Here is a 20,886-nt window from a genome sequence, read left to right as displayed (position 1 = left end):
ACTGTGATTTAAATTAGCCTAACTGTCTGTGAGTGTACGCCTGATTGTAGTGTATTTCTCTCAGTGACATTCATGCAATTCAAATAGGAGGTGATGTTTTACTTGATCGGAAGAACATAAAGATAATACTTCCAAAGAATAAAAGGACAAGTTCACCTTCATATACATAAGGATTGAGTGAATGCAACAATACCAGCAGGGCACGTCAGTGAATGTTCGAGGAAAATCGGACAACTCGTTCAAAAGTTAGGAATTTTTAAAGTTTTTGTGCAGTCACTGCTGGATGAGAAGACTACTATAGTGTATGATGTCACATGCGTAGAATGATATAAGGAAAAATACGAAGACAATTCCACAAAATTTCATTATTTAAAAAAAAATGAAAGTGAAAATATGTTGACTTTTCTTTGTATTTCCTTTATACTGTTCTATGCATATGACATCACAAGCTGTAGTAGTCTTCTCATCCAGTGATGGCGCCATTGAAACTTCAAAACTTTATAACTTTCGAACGGATTGTCCGATTTTCCTCGAACTTTCACTGATATGTTCTACTAATATTGCTGCATTCTCTCAATCCTTATGTAAATGAAGGTGAACTTGTCCTTTAATGATATCACACCGTAAGGAAATATCTGTGAAGAAGTTACGAGGAGAGACGTATTGCTCAAATATAACTCCTTCTCCAATTGCCTCCAGTCTGACCGAACTGCCAGAGGTCGGGGCAGCCAAGCTGGAGAGCAACCTGGCCCAGCTGATGGAGGACACGGATACCACTGACATGATCCATGATGCACTCATTAAGGTAAGCCCCTTGGGGTTGATGAGCCCCTTTCCCCCCCCCCCCCCCCCCATCTCTCCACCCCTTTTGCCTATCTTCACCCATTCCAGCACATTTCTATTTCATGAGCTACTGTAAAAGTAGACATTTTCGCGGTGTTGAAATTTTCATGCATTTCATGCAACCAGAAACTAGCGTGGAAATAAAAAAACGCAAATATTTTTGCTTGCCATATGTTCCTGTAGTTGATGTCTTGATTCCACGGAATTAGAAACACACGAAACTCATCTTGCCTGGCCGAGTGCGAAAAATTAGTCCCGCGAAAATATCCGCTTTTACAGTACACTGTGATTGACAAAGGAAAGAATCAGAGTCGATGGTTCTCATGCATGTTCATGGCTTTGCTGCCGTTGTGGAATTGGTTGGTGTGACAGATAAAGGATGAGAATATGTGAAGTTTATTGGTCTGTGTATAAAGCAGGGCCAATGAAAATCTTAAAATCTGAAATTTTGATGGTATGAAAAATAAATGTTGTGCCCGGAAACAAACAGAAATATAACAATCCATTTTGAATCTTAGTGCCTGATCGGACCACCCAAAAATATATATATTTTTAAATTTGGTGTCCTGACATCAATTTTTAGTGGCACTGGGTTGCTACTAATGTGGAGCCATGGTTTAAGTATCACTTAGATGAGGATATGCTTGTTTAGAGTTTATCTGCTTGAAACGTGTCCTGCAGTTTGAACAGATGTTCCTGTAAAACTCTTACTGTATGGTAGGATAAGCATATTCGAGGCATGTCCATGCAGACTCTGGAATCGCCCATGCAAGCAGGTCTGGAGAAAAGGACCAGAAGACTTAGTTGTGTTTCTTGTCTCATTCATCCCCAGCTTGGTAGTCACCGGATAGCAGCCCACAGCTACATCCTCGCACATGGCAGCGACTACTTTGGCAGGCTCTTTGCCGACACATCCGAGTCCGACGACCTAAAGGAAAACAGCGGCAGGCTCAGCCACAGGCCTCCTGTCATTGAAGAGTCTGGCACGACAATTGTCGACCTCACAGGAATCGTCGACTACAACATCTTCCATTTGCTGATGCAGTACGCGTACACCGGCACCTGCGACATCTTTCGACCGGGATTTGACGCCCAGACCGTCGCTCCGAAGCAGAACAATCCGGCCGATTACGCGGACTCCAGAAACATTGACTGCGACCACACCTCGGACGACTCCTACGGCATTGAAGAGTTGACCATAAATGAGAGAAACCGTCACCAGTCTGCATATACCGTCCACAAAGAGCACAAGCAGAGAGTGGAGAAGGTAGAGGGCAACAAGAAAGGTCGCAAGGGGCAGAGGAAGGGCAAAGGTGCAGCGTCGGAGCCGACAAGGGGCAAAAAAGATGCGGGTCTTCTCGGCGTGAAGGCAGTTGTTGAGGAGGCAAAGAAGTTTGGGATGAGATCGCTGGCCAAACGGTGAGGTTTAGGAGCATGAATATGTTCAGTGTATCTTTAAGCAACAAAACATATATTTTCCTCTTCTTTTTTTCCTGCCTTTTTGTTGATTGTTTTGTTTTGTTTTGTTTATAAATGAAGTAGGTATATACGCACAGTGAGTGCTCGTGACTTCATTCTTCTCCTTTCTAATAATGATTGCAAGACTAGAATTCTGTCTTTATTGGTATAGAGGATATTACCTGATGCTATGATACGTATGCTACACAATGCATGACTATACAAACCATTTGTGGCGAATGTAGGAGGAGCAGGAATTCCAAAAGACGCCATTTCAAAGAATGAGATAAGTGACCCCGTTTCTGGTCATTCTCTCCTCGCGTCGATGCTTTTACAGGCTGGAGAATGTGAAGTGCTCGGACGGTACGCTGGTCAACTTTGGTCCCAAGGCGTCCCCCCTTTGCTTCGAGCGCTCCGCTTTCCCCCACCTGTGTGATGTGGTGCTGAGGTCAGAGGAGGGGGCGCTGTTCCCCTGCCACAAGTGCATCCTGGTGGCCAGACTGGACTACTTCCAGAGCATGCTAGGGTCTGGCTGGATGGAGGTAGGTGATCTGTAGCATCCCAGCACACATTGTACATTTTGAATCCACCAATCTCAGATTTTGCCCGTCACTGACTCTGTGAGGATAGTAGGTCTCCAGTTACAGGGGAACTTCATTGAATTTAGAACTTAAAAAGTCATGATGTTTTTCTTTTTATATATCAGGTTTCTTACTATATCAGGATACAAAAAAAAAAAGAGAAATAAAGAGCTGAGACCTGCAAAATCACTTTGTTTTAGGAGAGTTTAGTTATATCTGAACTGTTTATGACAAGGTTCTGCTGTATCGGCAACTTCAACCATCTTAACCTGTTGAGGACGGGTCACGAGTATACTCCGGCAGGTGTTTATGGGAAATGTGTGGTGTAGCAAAATCAGTCCGTCCTCAGCAGGTCAAAACCATAACCTGGAGTACACTACAAACATCTCATTCTGAACTAGTTATTTTATTATAGTTATTGTATATGCATGACAAATGCATGATTTGCCATGGTGCAACTCTACTTCACTGATGCCAAAGACAACAATGACATAGCATTGCATGAGGACTAATGAATAACACGGTTAAGTGCTTGCACTCATGTGAGTGCTTGTACTCATTTTATATTGTGGGTGTAGCATTCCGCAAATTGAGACCTACAAGACAATTTTTGAGTTGATGAATTCTGGATCATAGTCCGGGTATGTAGTCCTGTATGTGGAACTCTGTTGTGAACTTATTTAGCTTTTTTATTACATTGTCTGCAAAGCTAGTCATTCCGGGCGTATATGAATCCTATATTTTGTTGCAGGCATCCACCAAAGAACCGCTCCAGATGACCATGCCGGCTTCAGTCCTGAAGATTGTCTTGGACTACCTGTACATGGACCAGGCCCCGAGCTTGGTCCAGTGCCAGGACCTGGAACTCCTTTGTAACACCCTCACCATAGCGGACCAGCTCTTCATCACAAGGCTTAAGGACATCTGTGAGCTGGCACTAGCTGACCTAAGTGAGTGGAACCACCAAATTGAGTACAGTAAAGTTTTGCATGCCGGTATACGACACAATCATTTATAAGGTGCACCCCAACACTGGGAGTAAGCAAAAAAAATAACCGGAAACACTTGACGAAGAAGAATTTCATAAATTTTGATAATTACGCAGTACCCGCTGCATGCTATAAGGATTAGAACCAACACTGGCTGTCAGGCAATAGCTTGGTGGTCTAGTGGATAAGACACTCATCTGGTGATTAGGAGGTTGTACAATGTACGTTCGAATCCGGTTTGTGTATGTATGCCTACTTGCATGATTTCTTTTGTCATGGCTACTTCTAAAACACTGATCAGTTCAGTGCTTATTTATATTGATATAGGGCAGTTTACCAGTCAGTTATAATGGTTTGTTTTTTTATGTGGCTGAAAATTATTAATGCTTTTTTTAATGATGATTAAAATTGCTGTTGTTGAAAATCTTTCAATAGTTTTTTGAAATGCTAGATCATTGCCAACTTTTTGTTTTTGTTGTTGTTGTTCTCATCCCAGTCACCCTGAGGAACGTGTCCGACCTGCTGCAGTTTGCCAGTGTCTACCAGGCCCCCCAGCTGCGGGCCACCTGCCACCAGTTCATCTCCCTCAACCTGGCCGCCCTCCTGGAGGCGGGCTCCCTGGATGCCTTGGAGGATGACGTGCTGGAGGACCTCTCTGCCGCCTACAAGGAGACGGTGAGGATGACACCCGATGCTCCCAATTCTTGGTGTCGCCAATGCGCAGAAAATTTCTGCGCACACTGAAGAGCTGTGTCACAGATGCACTGTAGGATTCCTCCGTGCCCTTGTTCGCTTCTGGTTGTCGAGTCGCAGTTCCCATATGATTCGATGGAGTTATTTGTCTGCTTTTCCATTGTTACCCCTTTTTTTCTTGGCTATGATTCAGCTTAAAAGAGTTGAAAGTTTCTAAGTTTTACTGATTTGCGGGCACTAGAGTCATGATTCACTACTGCAAGGCTTCACTGTGCTGGTCACATGATGGAAAGCGAAGAAATCTTCAACAAAAATACCTCTGGATAAGACAAAGCGTGATCTGAGTGCATGATGTGCAGCCAAAACTGGGGCAAGTTTTTCCCTTGAACTATCCCGTAATGCATCTAAAACGCTACTCTGCGCATGACACCTAGGTATTGCTGATACTGGCAATGCTCTCTGTCCAACTTTAACCAGTTGACGACGAGTCCCGAATATACTCGGGCAAGTGTCTACAGGAAATGCATGTTGTACAAGTAGCTAAATCAGCCCATCCTCAACGGGTTAAACAAACATTCTATCAAACAAAGTTATCAAAGTTATCACGCGTGATAATAGATAAAGACACAAGTCTACTCCTATGGTATTTTCAGTAATCCCCCTGAAAAAAGAAGAAAAAGAAAATAAGTACATACACTGATGAAAATGAATGTAAGGACGTGATAAGGAGAGCAGTAAAAAAGTAATGGAGAAATATCATATAACCTATGACCTCTTTCTTAAAAGGCAACGTACAATGTAAGGTATGCACCATATGAGAAGCAATGCGTGGTTTTTCAAATTCATGAAATTCTTCTGGCGAGTTGTTTTATTATTGCAACTTATCTACAAGTTGCCTGGTTTTTGTTGAAGCAAAAGGCTGAATCTTAAGTGCTTGTCGCATATCATCAGTGCAGATAATCAATAACTAATGAACTGTTCATATCGTCAGTAAATATTGCATGGATATAGTATGTGTCTCATCAGATTTGAGTTATGTTGCCATTGTCTATTGTATTACAATTACTTACAAGAAGAAGTGAGACGTTCTTTGTTGTTATCAGACTGCCGAACATTTGAACATTTGTTGGCAATGATGTGTTTGAAATCACAAACAGCTGCCATACTCAAGATTCATTCGGCCGTCCATGAGTGCCCCAGACATCAGCCACATCGACCCATATCCTCCGGAAGAGGACAGTGCCCCACTAGACCACGACGGCTCTGCCGAGCCCAGATCTCCTGTGACCTCCATCTCCGACTTTGAGGCTCTGGCCAGGAAGGCCAAGGCCAAGCGTAAGGGACGGCGGCGCACGAGCAGCACGGGCAAAGCGGTCAGCGCAGGCATCAGTGAAAGTGCAGAGGATGCGGTATCCATGACGATATCGTCAGAAGTATCAGGACCCGCGTCCCCGTCGCGATCAAACTCGGGTTGCTACGACTCCCAGCCAGTGTCAACTTCCCAGTCCTTGCTGCAGAAGGATGCTGTGGCATCTTCCCCAGTTGCCACGGCGCTGCATCCGGTCTCCGCCAGCCCAGTGCGCACTGCTGACATGGATGCTGCGTCTGATTGGAGCAGGGATGATGCGGTAGTGGTAGTGGGGAAGAAGAAGAAAAAGAGGAAGCAGCAGGTAGACCAGGCATGGAAAGATGACCCAGACGAGAGAGATGATGAGCGACATGATCCCCTTTCACCCATTACTGTCCATGTACAGGCCAATCATCATGAGCAGGTTAGTTACGCCTAAATTCTTGCCACCTCCTCTTTACAAATGACTGCATCAACAGAGTTTATTCACTTTCATGCAAAAGAACAAAGTCACTATCTTAACTCGTTGAAGACTAGTCCTTAGTATACTTGGACAGGTAGGTGTCTATGGGAAATGCATGTTACAGCCAAATCAGCCCGTCCTCGAGGGGTTAAGGAACCATAACAGTGAAGAAGCTTGGGATCATAGCCCAAGAAATTTGGCAATGGAGTGAAGCCGTAAGGTTTATGATTGACAAGACAAAGCAATGCAAATTCATCTTTTCCCTCTAATGTTTTCAGAAGAGTAGAATTAATATTTCTTGATTTACAGATTTATGCACATTTTATGCAGCATGCTATCAGTAACTGCCCGTGTGCTATATTTTGTTCACATGAATTTGTACCATGACCCGTGAGAGGTTGACAGTCATGGAACTAAAAGCGTATTCATACAAGTGTATATGTGATTCATTTTGATCATCCAAGCAGATCAAATAGCACACACAAATATTGCCAGTTTTGACTCAATAGACTGTTCCAGAGCTGCCAAGTGTCCCTGATTTTGCAGGAGTCTCCCTGAAAATGTCAAAATCTGTGAATGTCTGAATAAGAGAATATTAAAATCTCCCTGATTTGGGAATTACTTTTGCCCATTAAAATGCATGTAACACACAGATATCTCCCTGATTGCTGTGTGCAATCTCCTTGATTTGGATTTTGAAACGTTGGCAGACCTGCTGTTCATGCGCATTCAGCTTTCAGTACTTTGCCAAATTTGAAGAAGAATGTTGAAAATATTCTTGCTTCTCTCTTCTTGCATAATTCAGCTGGAAGAAGTCAGCCACACATCAGGGACTACTACTGCAAGTTGGACGAGTTGGGGAAGGTACTTTACATTCTTTTAATTTAAAGGGATCATATAGTTCTGGTTGAGACTTAAAAAGTCAGGTTTATAACATTTTTTGGTGAGATAATGAGAAACCTCTTATGAAATATGAAAGACCATGTAATTCCCAGAAGGATTCAATGTTTATTTGACGAAAATTGCTCTTGAAATGGCTGAGACATCCAAAAAAGCGGTCCTAATAGAATTGACAGACCATGGCTTTTATTAGGATCTCTTTGTTTTACCTTGTCTTTGGATATCTCAGTCATTTCCAAACCGACTTACATCAAATAAACTTTTGATTCCCCTTAAAATTGTATGCTCTTAAACATTTCATAGAGTGTTTGCTAAATATCTTGCAAAACATTACAAGCTGAATCCTCCCCTCAACCAGTACTGTACAGTCCCTTCAATATACATATTTCTTCCCTTTTTTATCTATTTTTTTTTTTTTTGGTCAATACTGTGAACATTGCATGTCTTGTAGTACAGAAACTTCTTTGAATGTCACACTCCTCTGACTCATCATGAAAAAAATATAGTATGTAAATATTCTAAAAGATATCAATCTTTGTGCAAAAATACTCCCATGCACAAGATCATAGCCGTGCAGAATTCTCTGAAGATGGCCCATCATGAATTGAATCACTCAGGTCAAAGTTTCCTCTTTACAGTAGCTAGTCATATAAACTGTGTCAAGAGCAAAATTATCACATCACAGCATTCTCTGTGGCCAATTCCCCAAAGACCAATTCTCAGGTGGATGCAGAATCTCAGATCTTGGGGAGATAATGGGCATCACATGCAATGTGTGCATTTGTCGGGAAATGTTGTCATTAACCCGTTGAGGACGAGTCCCGAGTATACTCGGGCAGGTGTCTATGGGAAATGCGTTTTATAGCAAAATCAGTCCGTCCTCAACGGGTTAATGGTACCTGTATGAGACGCGAGATCACAAATAATGATCAGACTTGTCTTTGCAGCCACCTGTTTATTTTGGTCATCTGTTCTCTTGGGCCACTGCAATCCCTCAGGAGGGAAACAACATGTGTTATGTATATAGTGTGTTTTCTCTTTAACCCTTTCTGTGCTAGGGACTTTGGACAGTGTGTCCAACACTATGGGGTTTTTCTGTGCTAATCAGGACTCAGAGCATACAAAGGAATAATGTTTTAGCTTTTTTGACATATTAGGCATGGACCAAGTTCACTGTACTTATATACAGTACAAAGCAGAGCATACAAGGGAATATGGCTTTATCTTTTTTGATATACTGTAAAAGTGGATATTTCCCCACGACTAATTGTTCGCGCTTGGCCGAGTAAGAAGAGTTTCGTGTGTTTTTAATTTCGCGGAATCAAGACATCACACACAGGAACATATGGCAAGCAAACATATTCACGTGCTTTTTATTTTCGCCCTAGTTTCTGGTTGCGCGAGATGCACGAAAATTTCCACTTTTACAGTATTTTGGATGGACTGAGTTCACTGTACTTATGTACAAAGATACACCTCACCTCTTTGAGCATGGTGGGCAGCTACTCCACACATTCCCACTGAAACAATAGCCCATAACTTATTTTCACAGTGTTCTGTTGTGTTCTTGTTTTTCCTTTGTTCCCATCACATTAGCCCCAAGAGTCCTGTCACAGGTCTGCGAGACATCATGGAATCTCAGTCCAGCACCAAGCATGGGGTCACCTCCCACCAGACAACAGCGGTAGCTACAGGAACAAACAGAGGGTCAGCAACAACAACAACAACAGCAGCACCTGCTACAAACGCCGGCCAGCCAGCTACAACTCCAACCAGGTCCCCGGGCCCATCCCCCGCCCTGTCCCCCACCCAGAGGCAGATGCCCAGGGGCCCCACCCCGACCTCAGGGAAGAAGTCCCAGAAGCAGAGGAAGCGAGAGCTGCAGGCGGCGATGTCGGCGGGGGCGGGAGACAAGAGCCCTGGCGGCCAGACAGCTGGGGAAAGGAGTCCAGTTGTGTGTCCATGGTGAGTGATTAGAGTTTGTGTGTACAGATCTGATACTGTAAATGTAATCTTTTTATTTTCCATTTACAGCTAACAACCCAGCAAATCCAAGCCACCTCACTTCAACATTATGATGCTGTATGCTTTTATTACTTTTATTCAATCATTCATTGCTAAGTTCATTTCATACGGTAGAATGGAGAAATCCTCTTTAATCTAAGCTCTGACTTGGCCATATGCTATTTCTCCTTTCTGTATGTGTTGTCAGTGTCTGCACTTATTGTGTAATCTCCTGCAAATATCATAGGAGATCACTGAGCCAACATTCGTGAAAAAAAAAGAATAAGCATGTAGTGAAATGGAAAAGCAAAAAACAAACAAAAAATTGATGTTCCTATGCCTTGGTTAACCCGTTGAGGATGGTTTGATTTTGCTACAACACGCATTTCCCTTAGACCCTTGCCCGAGTGTACTTGGGACTCATCCTCAACGGGTTAACACAAGTGTGAATTGAATAACAACTTTTCTCTTGGTGGAGGGGCTTTTATCAGCACTGTACGCCAGCTTTAAAAATTAGATCTATATAAATCATTTTGCCTTCCTCCATGTTCTCACCAGGGCCAGTGTGTCCTCACCTGCCCCAGCCCAGGTGTTATCCTTCAGGGATGTCCAGGCCCAGGAGGAGAGGATGGGTGTCATGGCAACGGCAAGCTCCGCCTCCATCCCGCAGGACAGGAAGTCGTTTTCAGCAGCCAGGAAAATCAGGTTAGAGGATGTGCTTCATTGAAAGAGTATTAAAAGTGTCATTGTGTTTGTTGTTTAGTTGAAGAGAAAAATGCAATTTTGTGTTCAGTAGAATATCCTTGAAAATGTGATTAAGGAGAAGAGTGGAGTTCAGGGTAATGAACTATGAATTTTATTATCAGAATTTAGTCTTTACTTTACAATTTATTCTCATACTAATGAGTGTCCAAGAACATTTTTTTTTTTTGTATACTGTAAAGCAAGTAAATATTCACAGCATGAAATTTTTTGTTGCAGTCACCATAAATTAGAACCGACTGCCTTTTTCTTGGCATTAATTTCACAAATTGCCTCTGGCATTCAATGCATATTGTGTTGACAAAAACTTCTGTGTGCATTTTAATTTCGCTAACCTTTTTTTGTGTGTGTGTATTGTAAAATTGCAGTAAATATGATGGCAATCACTGATTTTTGATTAGCCGGCTATTTCATATGATGTTGTGAAGGAATGGTATCGTATGAGCTTTAACGTTTTGTGAGATACAAGAAGCCTTTTATGAAATAGTACAGAGTATACCATTCTAAAAGGAATTCAAAGCTTATTTGATGAAAATCTGGTTTGGAATGGCTGAGATATCCAAAAAAAAAATGACACAAAGTGATTGTAATAAAAGGTGGATCCCACCTTTCATTAGGATCGCTCTGTTTTGGATATCAGCTGTTTAAAACCAATTTTCATCAAATAAACGTTGAATTCCTCTTGGAATTACATGCTCTTTCATATTTCATTAGAGGTTTCTCATTATCTCACCAAAACAATTATAGAAACCTGAAGTTAGGCCCCAACCAAAACTATGCCATCCCTTTAATCTGAAACTTTATTGCATCTCCTTTTACTCTTCCATCCTTCCTTTATGTAAACCATTCAACATGGAAGGGTTTTTTTTTAATGGGAAGTTTAAATACATAGTTGTAATTACAGTCAATTAACTTTCCACATGCCTTAGCTGATGGTTGTAGGTGTGTTTGAGTGTCTGTGTGTTTGTGTGTATGTGTTCATCTGTGTATTTCTTGAATGATCTATGTGGAGCCGCCGTGTCTATTTCATCAAAATTACTCATCAAAGCAGACAAGTTTGTTGACAGTAAGGAAAGAACCAAGCCTTCCTTTGATAGCATCATTAAATCAGCTAGTCTATTGTCAGGAGTATCCTGTTGTGCCAATGAAGGTGTGATATGGTTTCCTTCAATATATTTGCCTCATGGTTGGACTAGATTTAGCTGAATTTCCCCCCTTGTTCAAGCCGAGTGCAATGTCGAACATATTCCATGTATCTTCGAAAAATGATGCTGTACTGCACCTCATAGGTGATGTTGAGAACGGTCTCTGAGCTTCCACCGTCCACACTGCTTGCATTGGGTATCGCATGTCAGTGATGGTCCGTTGCCCCTGTCACTTGAGAACCTGGCCAATTTCAAAGAGATGATTTATTCGACCGACCACTGTGGTGAGCGTGGCATCATTTATCATTCAACGACAGACTCCAGATAGCACGTCATCAGAAACCACATTTTTATCCTTTAAGTTTTTTTTTTTACCTGGTTTGCGTCTTTGTATGTTCCTGTAAAATTCACAGGAGGGCAAATCTGGTCAGTGATATCGAATTCTCTGTTTCATGTATGTATATATGATTTCTTTAGGTAGCTTGGTCACCAACCGCATCGTAGTCGCTGAGGAGTTTATATTTTCAGATTGCTTGTCTTTCTGCTGTCTATGCCCTCTGTATTTCCTGGAGGTTGTAACTTATGATATTCCTGTAAAACTTAAAGAGTGTCATATATCACATACAGTCAACCTTGCTGTAGTTGAATCTATTTGGACTGAAGAAATGGTGTCGACGTAGAGAATTTGACTTATGAGTGGTTGACATCAATAGAATATGAAAAGACCGTCGACTTCAATAGGTGATTATGCGACTCATGCGAAGTCAACTTTAATAAGCAAGGTTGACTATACAATAAATACATGATTGAGCATGGGATGAAGAGTACATTGTGATCGTTCCTTTGAGAGAGGCAAAAAGAAGTTCAAAATGGACTTGCCAAATGTAGTTGACTAATTCAAAAAAATCATTTTGAATAACTACTCGTTTTTACTGTTCCTTATCATACTTAAGTATTTGATTTAACAGACCAGTAGTGATGCTGGCATTCAGTGAAGACACAACAATTCTTAATACAGTTTAATCTGTTACTTCATGAACTTATAACTACTTCTCACAGGTCACAGGTCAACTCCAAGTTGACCCGTTGATCAGCCAGTGTAACAGTTGCTTTGAATTCACATACGCACTTGAAGAATTTGATCAAATATTCAGTAAATGAACACAATATGCCAAATCTTGAAGCATTGATAAATGCTTTTTAAGCTAATGAGAGCGCTTTAATCTTCTGATCTCCCAACTCAAACTGAATGTCATCTAGAATGTCTCTTTTCCCCCACTCTATTGTATTTTTTATCAAGTTTGATGTGAAAGAGAAATTTTATTGAAAGGTTGGATGTCCTGTTCACATCACCATTTAAGCATAATGCATTGATTCCTCAAGTGTTCATCGTCAGGCAGCTCAAGATTTTGTCGATACAAGACATTCAATAATTGGGAAGGTTTTGTCAAGTTTAAAAATAGAAACATAGGCAAACAGGGGAGAGGGCTTTGGCTCTTTGACTTATATACTTTTTTGTTGTTAATCCTTCAGCGCCTTTTAGGAGTGCCCTCAGGCAGCCTAGAATTACCTCCATATTGCACTCTGAGTTTCAGTAGGTTTATTGTCACCTCGTCTACAGCCACTTCGTCTATTTTCCAATTGGTCTACTGGCATATCGTCTATTACCGATTAGTCTAATACCCATTTGGTCTACATCTCGTTTTGTCCAGTACCCATATTGTCTAATAGCCACTTTGCCCACTACCCGTATTGTCTAATACCCAACTCGTCTAAGGAGCATTTCGTCTACAAATCAATTGATCTAATAGCCAAATCGTCTACACTCACAATGTCTATTTGCCATGTCGTCTAATATTTATTTTGTCTACTACTAGTTAGTCTACTCCCACCTCGTCTACAAGTCATTCAGTCTACATTCACTTTGTCTAGTTATCATATCGTCCAACCCTAGTTTGTCCATACCCAATATGGTCTATACCCATCTGGTCTACTCCTAACTCGTCTACTCCCAATTGGTCTACTCCCAACTGGTCTACTTCCAACTGGTCTACTCCCAATTGGTCTACTCCCAACTCGTCTACTCCCAATTGGTCTACTCCCAATTGGTCTACTCCCAATTGGTCTACTCCCAATTGGTCTACTCCCAACTGGTCTACTCCCAATTGGTCTACTCTCTACTTGTCTACTCCCAACTTGTCTACTCCCAATTGGTCTACTCCCAACTCGTCTACTCCCAACTCGTCTCCTCCCAATTGGTCTACTCCCAGCAACTCGTCTACTCCCAATTGGTGTACTCCCAACTGATATACAATGTAGTTTTACTCTCAACAATTTACCCAAACTGATAATTTCCATCTGGTCATGCTTATAATGAATATACCACTTTGTCTAGTGTCCAGTCCGTCTCACTGTCATGAACTATTCATATTAAACCTTGATTAGCACAAAAATCAATATTACTATTAGACTATTCTAGTTGTTAATTATTCCGCACATGCTGAATATAAAGACATACTAATCAATGGTGAGACATGACTATCCAGTCTACATTCTGGCCGTAAAATAACTAAATAATGATAAACTAGCTCAGTTACAATCCTCCATCACAAACGAATTGTCAGTCATACGTAACAGAATTACATTTCGACCGACCACCCCAGTCCACCCGTACCTCCATGTAGTTTGCAGGCACAAACCCTTGTTGGTCGTAGAGGAGTCTGCGCCAAGACTACTATATGCACCACTTCGGCACTGTCCCATAGGCCCTGTGTTGTAGCATGGAGCTATTAGTAGCTCCATGGTTGTAGCTTCTCCCAACAGCCTTTGAGTCCAGAAACACCTTTTCATGTTTATTAGGCAGAGCTTCATTCTGAGAGGATTGTCATGGTAACCGTGATTGACATGTCCTATGGGGGCCTGTCTGGCTAACCCCCACTGAGATAAAGGTCAACCTGAGTAGAAAGCCAGATGGTGGTTTGAACTGTTATGTAACACCTCGGAATGTACTTTCTAGAGCAAGAAATGCTCCATTCTGTCTGCAATGAGAGACCTCCTTGCATGAGGAACCAAGGAACTATCCCAGCCATTCCCTTTCTGTTTATTCGTTTTCTTCTTTTCTCTCTTTTCAAGCTCTCACTAGATCTTTTTTCTTTCTGTCCGTCTGTCTACTCTTCATAATTACTGAATCATGTCAAGACCAACATGATTTTTCCCTCTATTTTCACCTTTCTCTCAATAAATCTCTTTATGAAAGAAATACTACAAAAGGCCTAAATCATTCTCTGTTTTTGTACATTGAAAATTCACTCCCCATTTGCATTAATAGCTGAACAAGTTTGTAGGTTTTTGTTGTGTTTTTTTTTTTTTATATCAGTCTACCTTACATGTATAGTTTTCTTGGCCTCTGGCCGACATACTTATCCAATGTGTCATATAACTCCTTCTTTCATATTTCTATAATATTTCATGAAGGGCTATACAAGATTGTACAAAACTACTGATATGTCTATACGAGCCTAACCTTTATCTGTTTAAGAAAAAAAAAGATAATAGCTATAATAAGCTTTTACATTGTATGTGACATTCTGATTTAATTGTGAATGCGAGTTTACATATATATATAAACCCAAGTTAATTCACCTATTTATGCATGGTGCCTGCTTATCATGCATTTTATCAAATTCGCCTTCTTGGAAGTTTGAGATAAATCTACTAAGGCTTATTCATCTACAGTAATAGATTACTATACTTAATGATTTGGTGACTTTTCCCTTCAGGCCTACGTAATGTCTTGTCGTGCTATTGCTAATGCGTTGTACATGTACCAAAGCAAAATCTCAACGAAATAGTTTGCCAATAGGCCCATAGGAGCTGAGATATAAGATTAGCTAACCTGGATCAATCCATTCAAGTAAAAATCTGACACCAATGTCAAATTTATAATTGTCATGCATTCAAACTGTTTTAGCTGATGATTAGTCAATAAATATAGGCGTTCATGTATCTTACGAATAATGTGGATAATATTATAGAGCCTAATAACAAAGTTATGAATTTTTGAAGTTATAACTTGCTCTTTATCTAACTTTCCTCAAACGGTCACTGATATGTTTATTGTTCTAATAATGTTGCTGAATTCTCTCAATCCACATGTATTTCAATGTGAACTTGACTTTTACGATATCATCAAAATATTTTTTGCGATTGTTTGATATTTCAATTAAACAGTTTTATGTTGTCATAAAGCCATGACCCTGATAACTGTAGTATTATATATGTTGTAATGCTTTTGGCTAATTTGGGGAGTAACAGAAAAGAGATTAGATATGTTTTGATGATATCGTAAAAGTAAGTACTGCGCAAGTTCACGTTGAAATCATGTGGATTGAGAGAATTCAGCAACATTATTAGAACATATCAGTGACAGTTTGAGCAAAATTAGAAAAAGAAAAAGTTATGAATTTTTGAAGTTTCTATAGCCAGGTCAAAATATCAAGGTCCCACACATAATGTGGGCTACATTGCCAAGGAATATACGCCCATTTTTTTTTTTTTTTTAACAGAGAATATTACAGTTTAAAGAACAATAGCCTACCTACATTTCTTTCAAAAACAACAACAGAAGTTCATTGAAATGTAAACAAACAAGCAAAAATGTGTTGCTCAGAAAATAATAAGAATGTACCACAGAGGACTGGCAGCAACAATACATGCAATACAGACTAGAACTATCACTAAATGTGATTAATACCCCATGGACCTCAAACTGAGGGAGTTAGCTCAATACACAATGTTTCTGTATGCTTTTTATCAGAAATAAAAAAGTTGCTACCATGGCAATGCATTATTTAACATTGACAAAGATGTGTTTTTCAATATGCATATCTAAAATCTATAATGGTTTACCAAAATGTGCTAAATCTAAAGCTATAACAACATTCTCAAAACTGAGGAAAATAGCGTAAGCAATAATGTTTTTGTTTGATTGATTTTTATTCAAAAAGTTAATTATTTCTGTGGCAAATACTGTCTGTCCCTGACGAAAGAAGTGAATATTTTTTAATGAAAAATGCCGTTACAATGGCAACACGGATTTTCCATACTCCAAAGATTGAATTTAAGTATCAACATGCTATATAGTGGTCACATGTACCGAATATCAAGTCAAATGTTCAAAGACTGAGGGAGTAAGCTCTATTATATATCATATATATATATATATATATATATATATATATATATGTTGATAAGGTAGTCCACATGTTGGCAAGATAAAAAGAAAAGTAACAAAGCTGCAACAAAGTTCATGCTGTATTCACCAACGGTTTATTTCTTCACACAAATTTTCGAGCGTCTCGCCGCCCTTTCTCAAGTGTTGATACTTTTAAGTATCAACACTTGAGAAAGGGCGGCGAGACGCTCGAACATTTGTGTGAAGAAATAAACCGTTGGTGAATACAGCATGAACTTTGTTGCAGCTTTGTTACTTTTCTTTATATATATATATATATATATATATATATATATATATATAATTATATATAATAATTATAATATAGAAAAAGGATGTTGCCATGGGAATGCACTGTTTGATATTGACGAAAGAAATACTTTGAGCAATTGAATTTGTATTGGTATTATGTGTCAAATCTCAAGTCAAATCCTACAAACTGCTGGGTTTAGCTATTAAAAATCAACTAACAATTTGTATGATGTTTAATTAAAAAAAAATGCTGTTATCACGTCAATACATTGACCACCAATGACAAGAGATGAAATTTGCATGTCTTCACTTTACAGTAGCAGCCACATATATGCGACATTTCAATTCTAATGCTCAATAAGTGAGGGAGTTAGATAAATCCACATAATTCTGTAATTGTAAGATAATACTCATGTCATGGCAACAGACAGACTGAAAAAAAAAAAAAACACACACACACACACACAACTGTCTTGCTAAAATGAAATAGTAGGCCCTATTAACATGCAAGAGTGATCATTATAGTCTCTCAACTTGCAAATCAATTGTTCAAAAAGTGAGCAGTTTGTTCCACAAAATTTTGTATGTTTTTTTTTATGAAAATGCTGCTACCATGGCAAACACTGTTGACAATGACAAAAGCTAAAATTCTACAATGGCGGCCTCAATGTCATGTGCCAAATTTCAAGTCTAATGCTCAAAAATCGAGGGAGATACAAAGTGTAGGTCAGTTCATGTGATTTTGTATTTATCCATAAAAATATTGTTTAATGGAAAGAGGCATATTGAAAATTCTATATGTATCATATCTAAGTGTTGTGAAAAGTCGATTAGACATCACGGTCCGGATACATGGAACACTCTTCCTGAAGAGTTGAAACAGTGTGCCTCCTTGTTTTCATTCAAAGCAAACTTAAAGAAGCATATTTTATCACAGTATACTTCAAATACGAATTAAGCCCGAATAATTTATATGACTCATGTTGGTCTCCCGATAGTAGCAACATCGTAAGTCATTCCCTCTTCCAGCAAACCAATTTTATCATTCCAAATCCCAGCCTATCTGCCCCTGTGCACTCTCAAGCACTCGCACGCACATTCACCACCTTCACACATCAGAGTTTATTTTCCCCTGCTATCCTCGCAGCAGAATTTGTATTGTTTACCAATTTACCTACCTATCTTTTCCTCGGGCCGGCCATCTTTTCAAGCAATGCTTACAATGGCGGCCCTCTCCATTATCATTTCCTAAATATAATATTGTTATTGTAATCCCAGCTGCATAGACATGCATACTGTAATATCATTAATTTCCTTTTATATCATTGTTTATGCAAGTCAAACGACTCTGTTTCAAATATACTTTGTATATTTCCCATGTTCACGATTATTCAGTTTATGTATATTGATTTGCAGAAAATAAAGTATCTATCAAACAAACAAAACAAATAACATTAGGCCTACTATAGAGTGGTCATAATTCCCAAATTGCAACTCAAATCCAAAAATACAACTGAGCAAAAAGTTTGATCCACAAAATTGTAAATGATTCAAAAAAATATGAATGATGTTGTAAATCATGGCAAAACATTGGACGACAGTGACAAATATTACGTTGTTGCCAACATACTGCAGGTTCATTTCCAAAAAGCACTTAATTAGATTATTACAGCTATGACACAGTAGATTCAACTCATTTTGAGTGAACACATAACAACTAAGTATTAGCTCTTTCAGTGTTTTGCAATTAATAAAGATGGAAAAAAATTGATGGCAACCAGCAAATGATTTTAACTAGTATAGAATAGAGAATTGCAATCAATTGCAAGTTATGATCAACTGCAGCATCCAGGAGATTTTACATTGATATCTATCAGTATCACAAGTTTTAAAAGACGTATGGATACATACATTCACTCTGGAAATGTATTGTTTTATCAGACCAATGAATAGGGAGGAATTTACAGTGAATTTGAAACACTGTCGGAACTTACTAGGAGAGAGATCAAACTAGGGAGAGAAGTTATACAGAAGACCATCTCTGACTCCACTTATTAAAAATTCCTCCTGGAAGTAGAAAACCTCTTAGAAGTAAAATGTTTTTCTGGGTCTGGTTCCTGCATAGGCACAAGAACTGTTCTTTGCTTTTCAGCATTGATTTTCTCAAAATTAAGGTTTCATTCAGAACCTACACATAATGAAATTCAAGGGTATCAATTTTAGATTGTCATATACACTAGGTTGGTATACACTTACAATGAACCTAGGTTTGTGTTTATTTAAGGGCCCATGAGTACACAGTATACCAGCGAGAAAAAGAAAACAAGTAGGTGTTAAAGGATGGTAATTTTGGTTGAGATGATGATTCAGCTTTTGACATTTTGCAAGATAGAAACTACTCGAGATACTATTATCAAACAGAAGTTAAAATTCTATTTGATGAAAGTCGGATTTGGAAATATCCAAAAACAAAGTAAAGCAAGGTGGTCCATATAAAAGAAATTTCCCACATTTCATTAGGACCACTCTGTTTTGGGATATCTCGACCATCTCAAATTTGATTTTCGTCTCTTAGAATAATATGTATGCTCTTTTTTTCATATAAGGGGAATCTCATGAATTGTTGCAAAAAGTTATAACACGCCTTGAAATCTTGTTCAGAATAGTAAATAATGCCCCCAAAATATCTCATTACATTTTAGTCATTTCATGGTTTACATGTGAATGAATCCACATATATCTGCATAATATATTACTCCATGGTTTACAGAAGAGCCAGATTAAGGGGGAAAGATGACAATACGGACTACTGTGCAGAGTAGGAAGAAAAGGTCACCTGATACACCCCTTGGAATTTGGTGCACTGGTATAAGGGTTGTCTGACCAGGGAGGTCACCTCCCTGGTCTGACCAGTGTTGTTTTTATTTCACCCATGGACTGGTGATATCTGCCTAATCTGCCTTTCTAATTATCCAGTTACTGGGTGCTGCCAGACAAGTCCCAAGAGATGGTGATGGACATTGGAAAGCAACCAATCACATGGGTGGAGTTTGATTTTCACCGTGAGAAACTGATTTTAGAAGTCTGTACAAACCCTTGTTGGGAGAGGCTGCAGTGCAGTGGTACGTGTATAATTAGTCTTGGCACATGCAGACTCCTATTACGACCAACAAGGGTTTGTGCCTGCAAACTAACCTCCATGCGCGTTCATGCATGCATGCAGCGATCTTGGCGGGATGCGATTTTTTTTTGAAATTGCCAATTGTGTCACTTGAGCAAAGACTATCAGTGTGCTGGCTGGTTTTTGTACGCATGCGCGTTGACTTCGTTAGGTTCCTCGCGAAACGTGTATTGAGTACATTGCAGGCTAGTAAATTATTCATCTCAGTAGTAGCTATATATTGTACATGAATCATATTTTTGTGCATATGTTTCAACCTTTTTTGTGCATTTAACCGTTTACATACATCAGTACGTGGCAGACAGAATAAAGAATACTGATAATGTACTTCTAAAGTGTTCATTTTCATTTTTATCATACTTATGATTGTGTATCAAAGTTGAATGGATGGAGTGTTGGAGTTTGGACATATAAATGCTGCATGATTGCTTCTGATATAAATTACACATCCACCACAAAAATAACACAGCAAGTTTTTCACACTGTGACATTATCTTTTTTTCCTAAAAAAGTGTCATAATTAGAACATAAAAATTTAAAATTCAAATGGGGCACCAAGAGTGTTCAACCTATTTCACTGGGAAAAAAGAAACTGGATGAAGTAGACTTAAATAACAAAAAAAAAAAACTATAACTAGTAGTAGACCAGTTGGGAGTAGACTAGTTGGTAGTAGACGAGTTGGCAGTAGACGAGTTGGGTGTAGACTAGTTGGGAGTAGACGAGTTGGGAGTAGACCAATTGGGAGTAGACGAGTTGGGAGTAGACCAATTGGGAGTAGACGAGTTGGGAGTAGACCAATTGGGAGTAGACGAGTTGGGTGTAGACGAGTTGGGAGTAGACCAATTGGGAGTAGACGAGTTGGGAGTAGACTGACTGGTTATTAGACTAATTGACTATTAGACAAGGTGGTTGTAGACTAATTGGCTATTAGACAAAATGAACTGTAGACTATTTTATTCATAGACCTAATGATTAATAGACGAAATGGTCAATAGACATAATGGGTGTTAGACGAAATGTGACTTAGACAAAT

General features: G+C 39.4%; 1 protein-coding gene across 1 annotated transcript in view; it reads left to right on the top strand.

Annotated features, from left to right (window-relative positions):
- LOC139737324 (inhibitor of Bruton tyrosine kinase-like) overlaps positions 1 to 20,886 on the top strand; it is a 40,909-nt gene that overhangs the window by 13,525 nt on the left and 6,498 nt on the right. Inside the window, exons 10-18 of the mRNA XM_071647996.1 lie at positions 700 to 805; positions 1,676 to 2,262; positions 2,639 to 2,843; positions 3,634 to 3,832; positions 4,368 to 4,546; positions 5,722 to 6,336; positions 7,181 to 7,239; positions 8,872 to 9,240; positions 9,838 to 9,984. Of these exons, the coding sequence (XP_071504097.1) occupies positions 700 to 805; positions 1,676 to 2,262; positions 2,639 to 2,843; positions 3,634 to 3,832; positions 4,368 to 4,546; positions 5,722 to 6,336; positions 7,181 to 7,239; positions 8,872 to 9,240; positions 9,838 to 9,984 (2,466 nt within the window). The remainder of the gene's footprint in view (positions 1 to 699; positions 806 to 1,675; positions 2,263 to 2,638; positions 2,844 to 3,633; positions 3,833 to 4,367; positions 4,547 to 5,721; positions 6,337 to 7,180; positions 7,240 to 8,871; positions 9,241 to 9,837; positions 9,985 to 20,886) is intronic.

Source organism: Diadema antillarum, unplaced genomic scaffold, assembly GCF_040938485.1.
Source record: "Diadema antillarum isolate AM-2024a unplaced genomic scaffold, OU_Dant_1.0 seq00000689_RagTag, whole genome shotgun sequence".
NCBI lineage: Eukaryota > Metazoa > Echinodermata > Echinoidea > Diadematoida > Diadematidae > Diadema > Diadema antillarum.
Note: the sequence above shows the minus strand (reverse complement) of the source record. Positions and strands in the feature narration are given on the sequence as shown.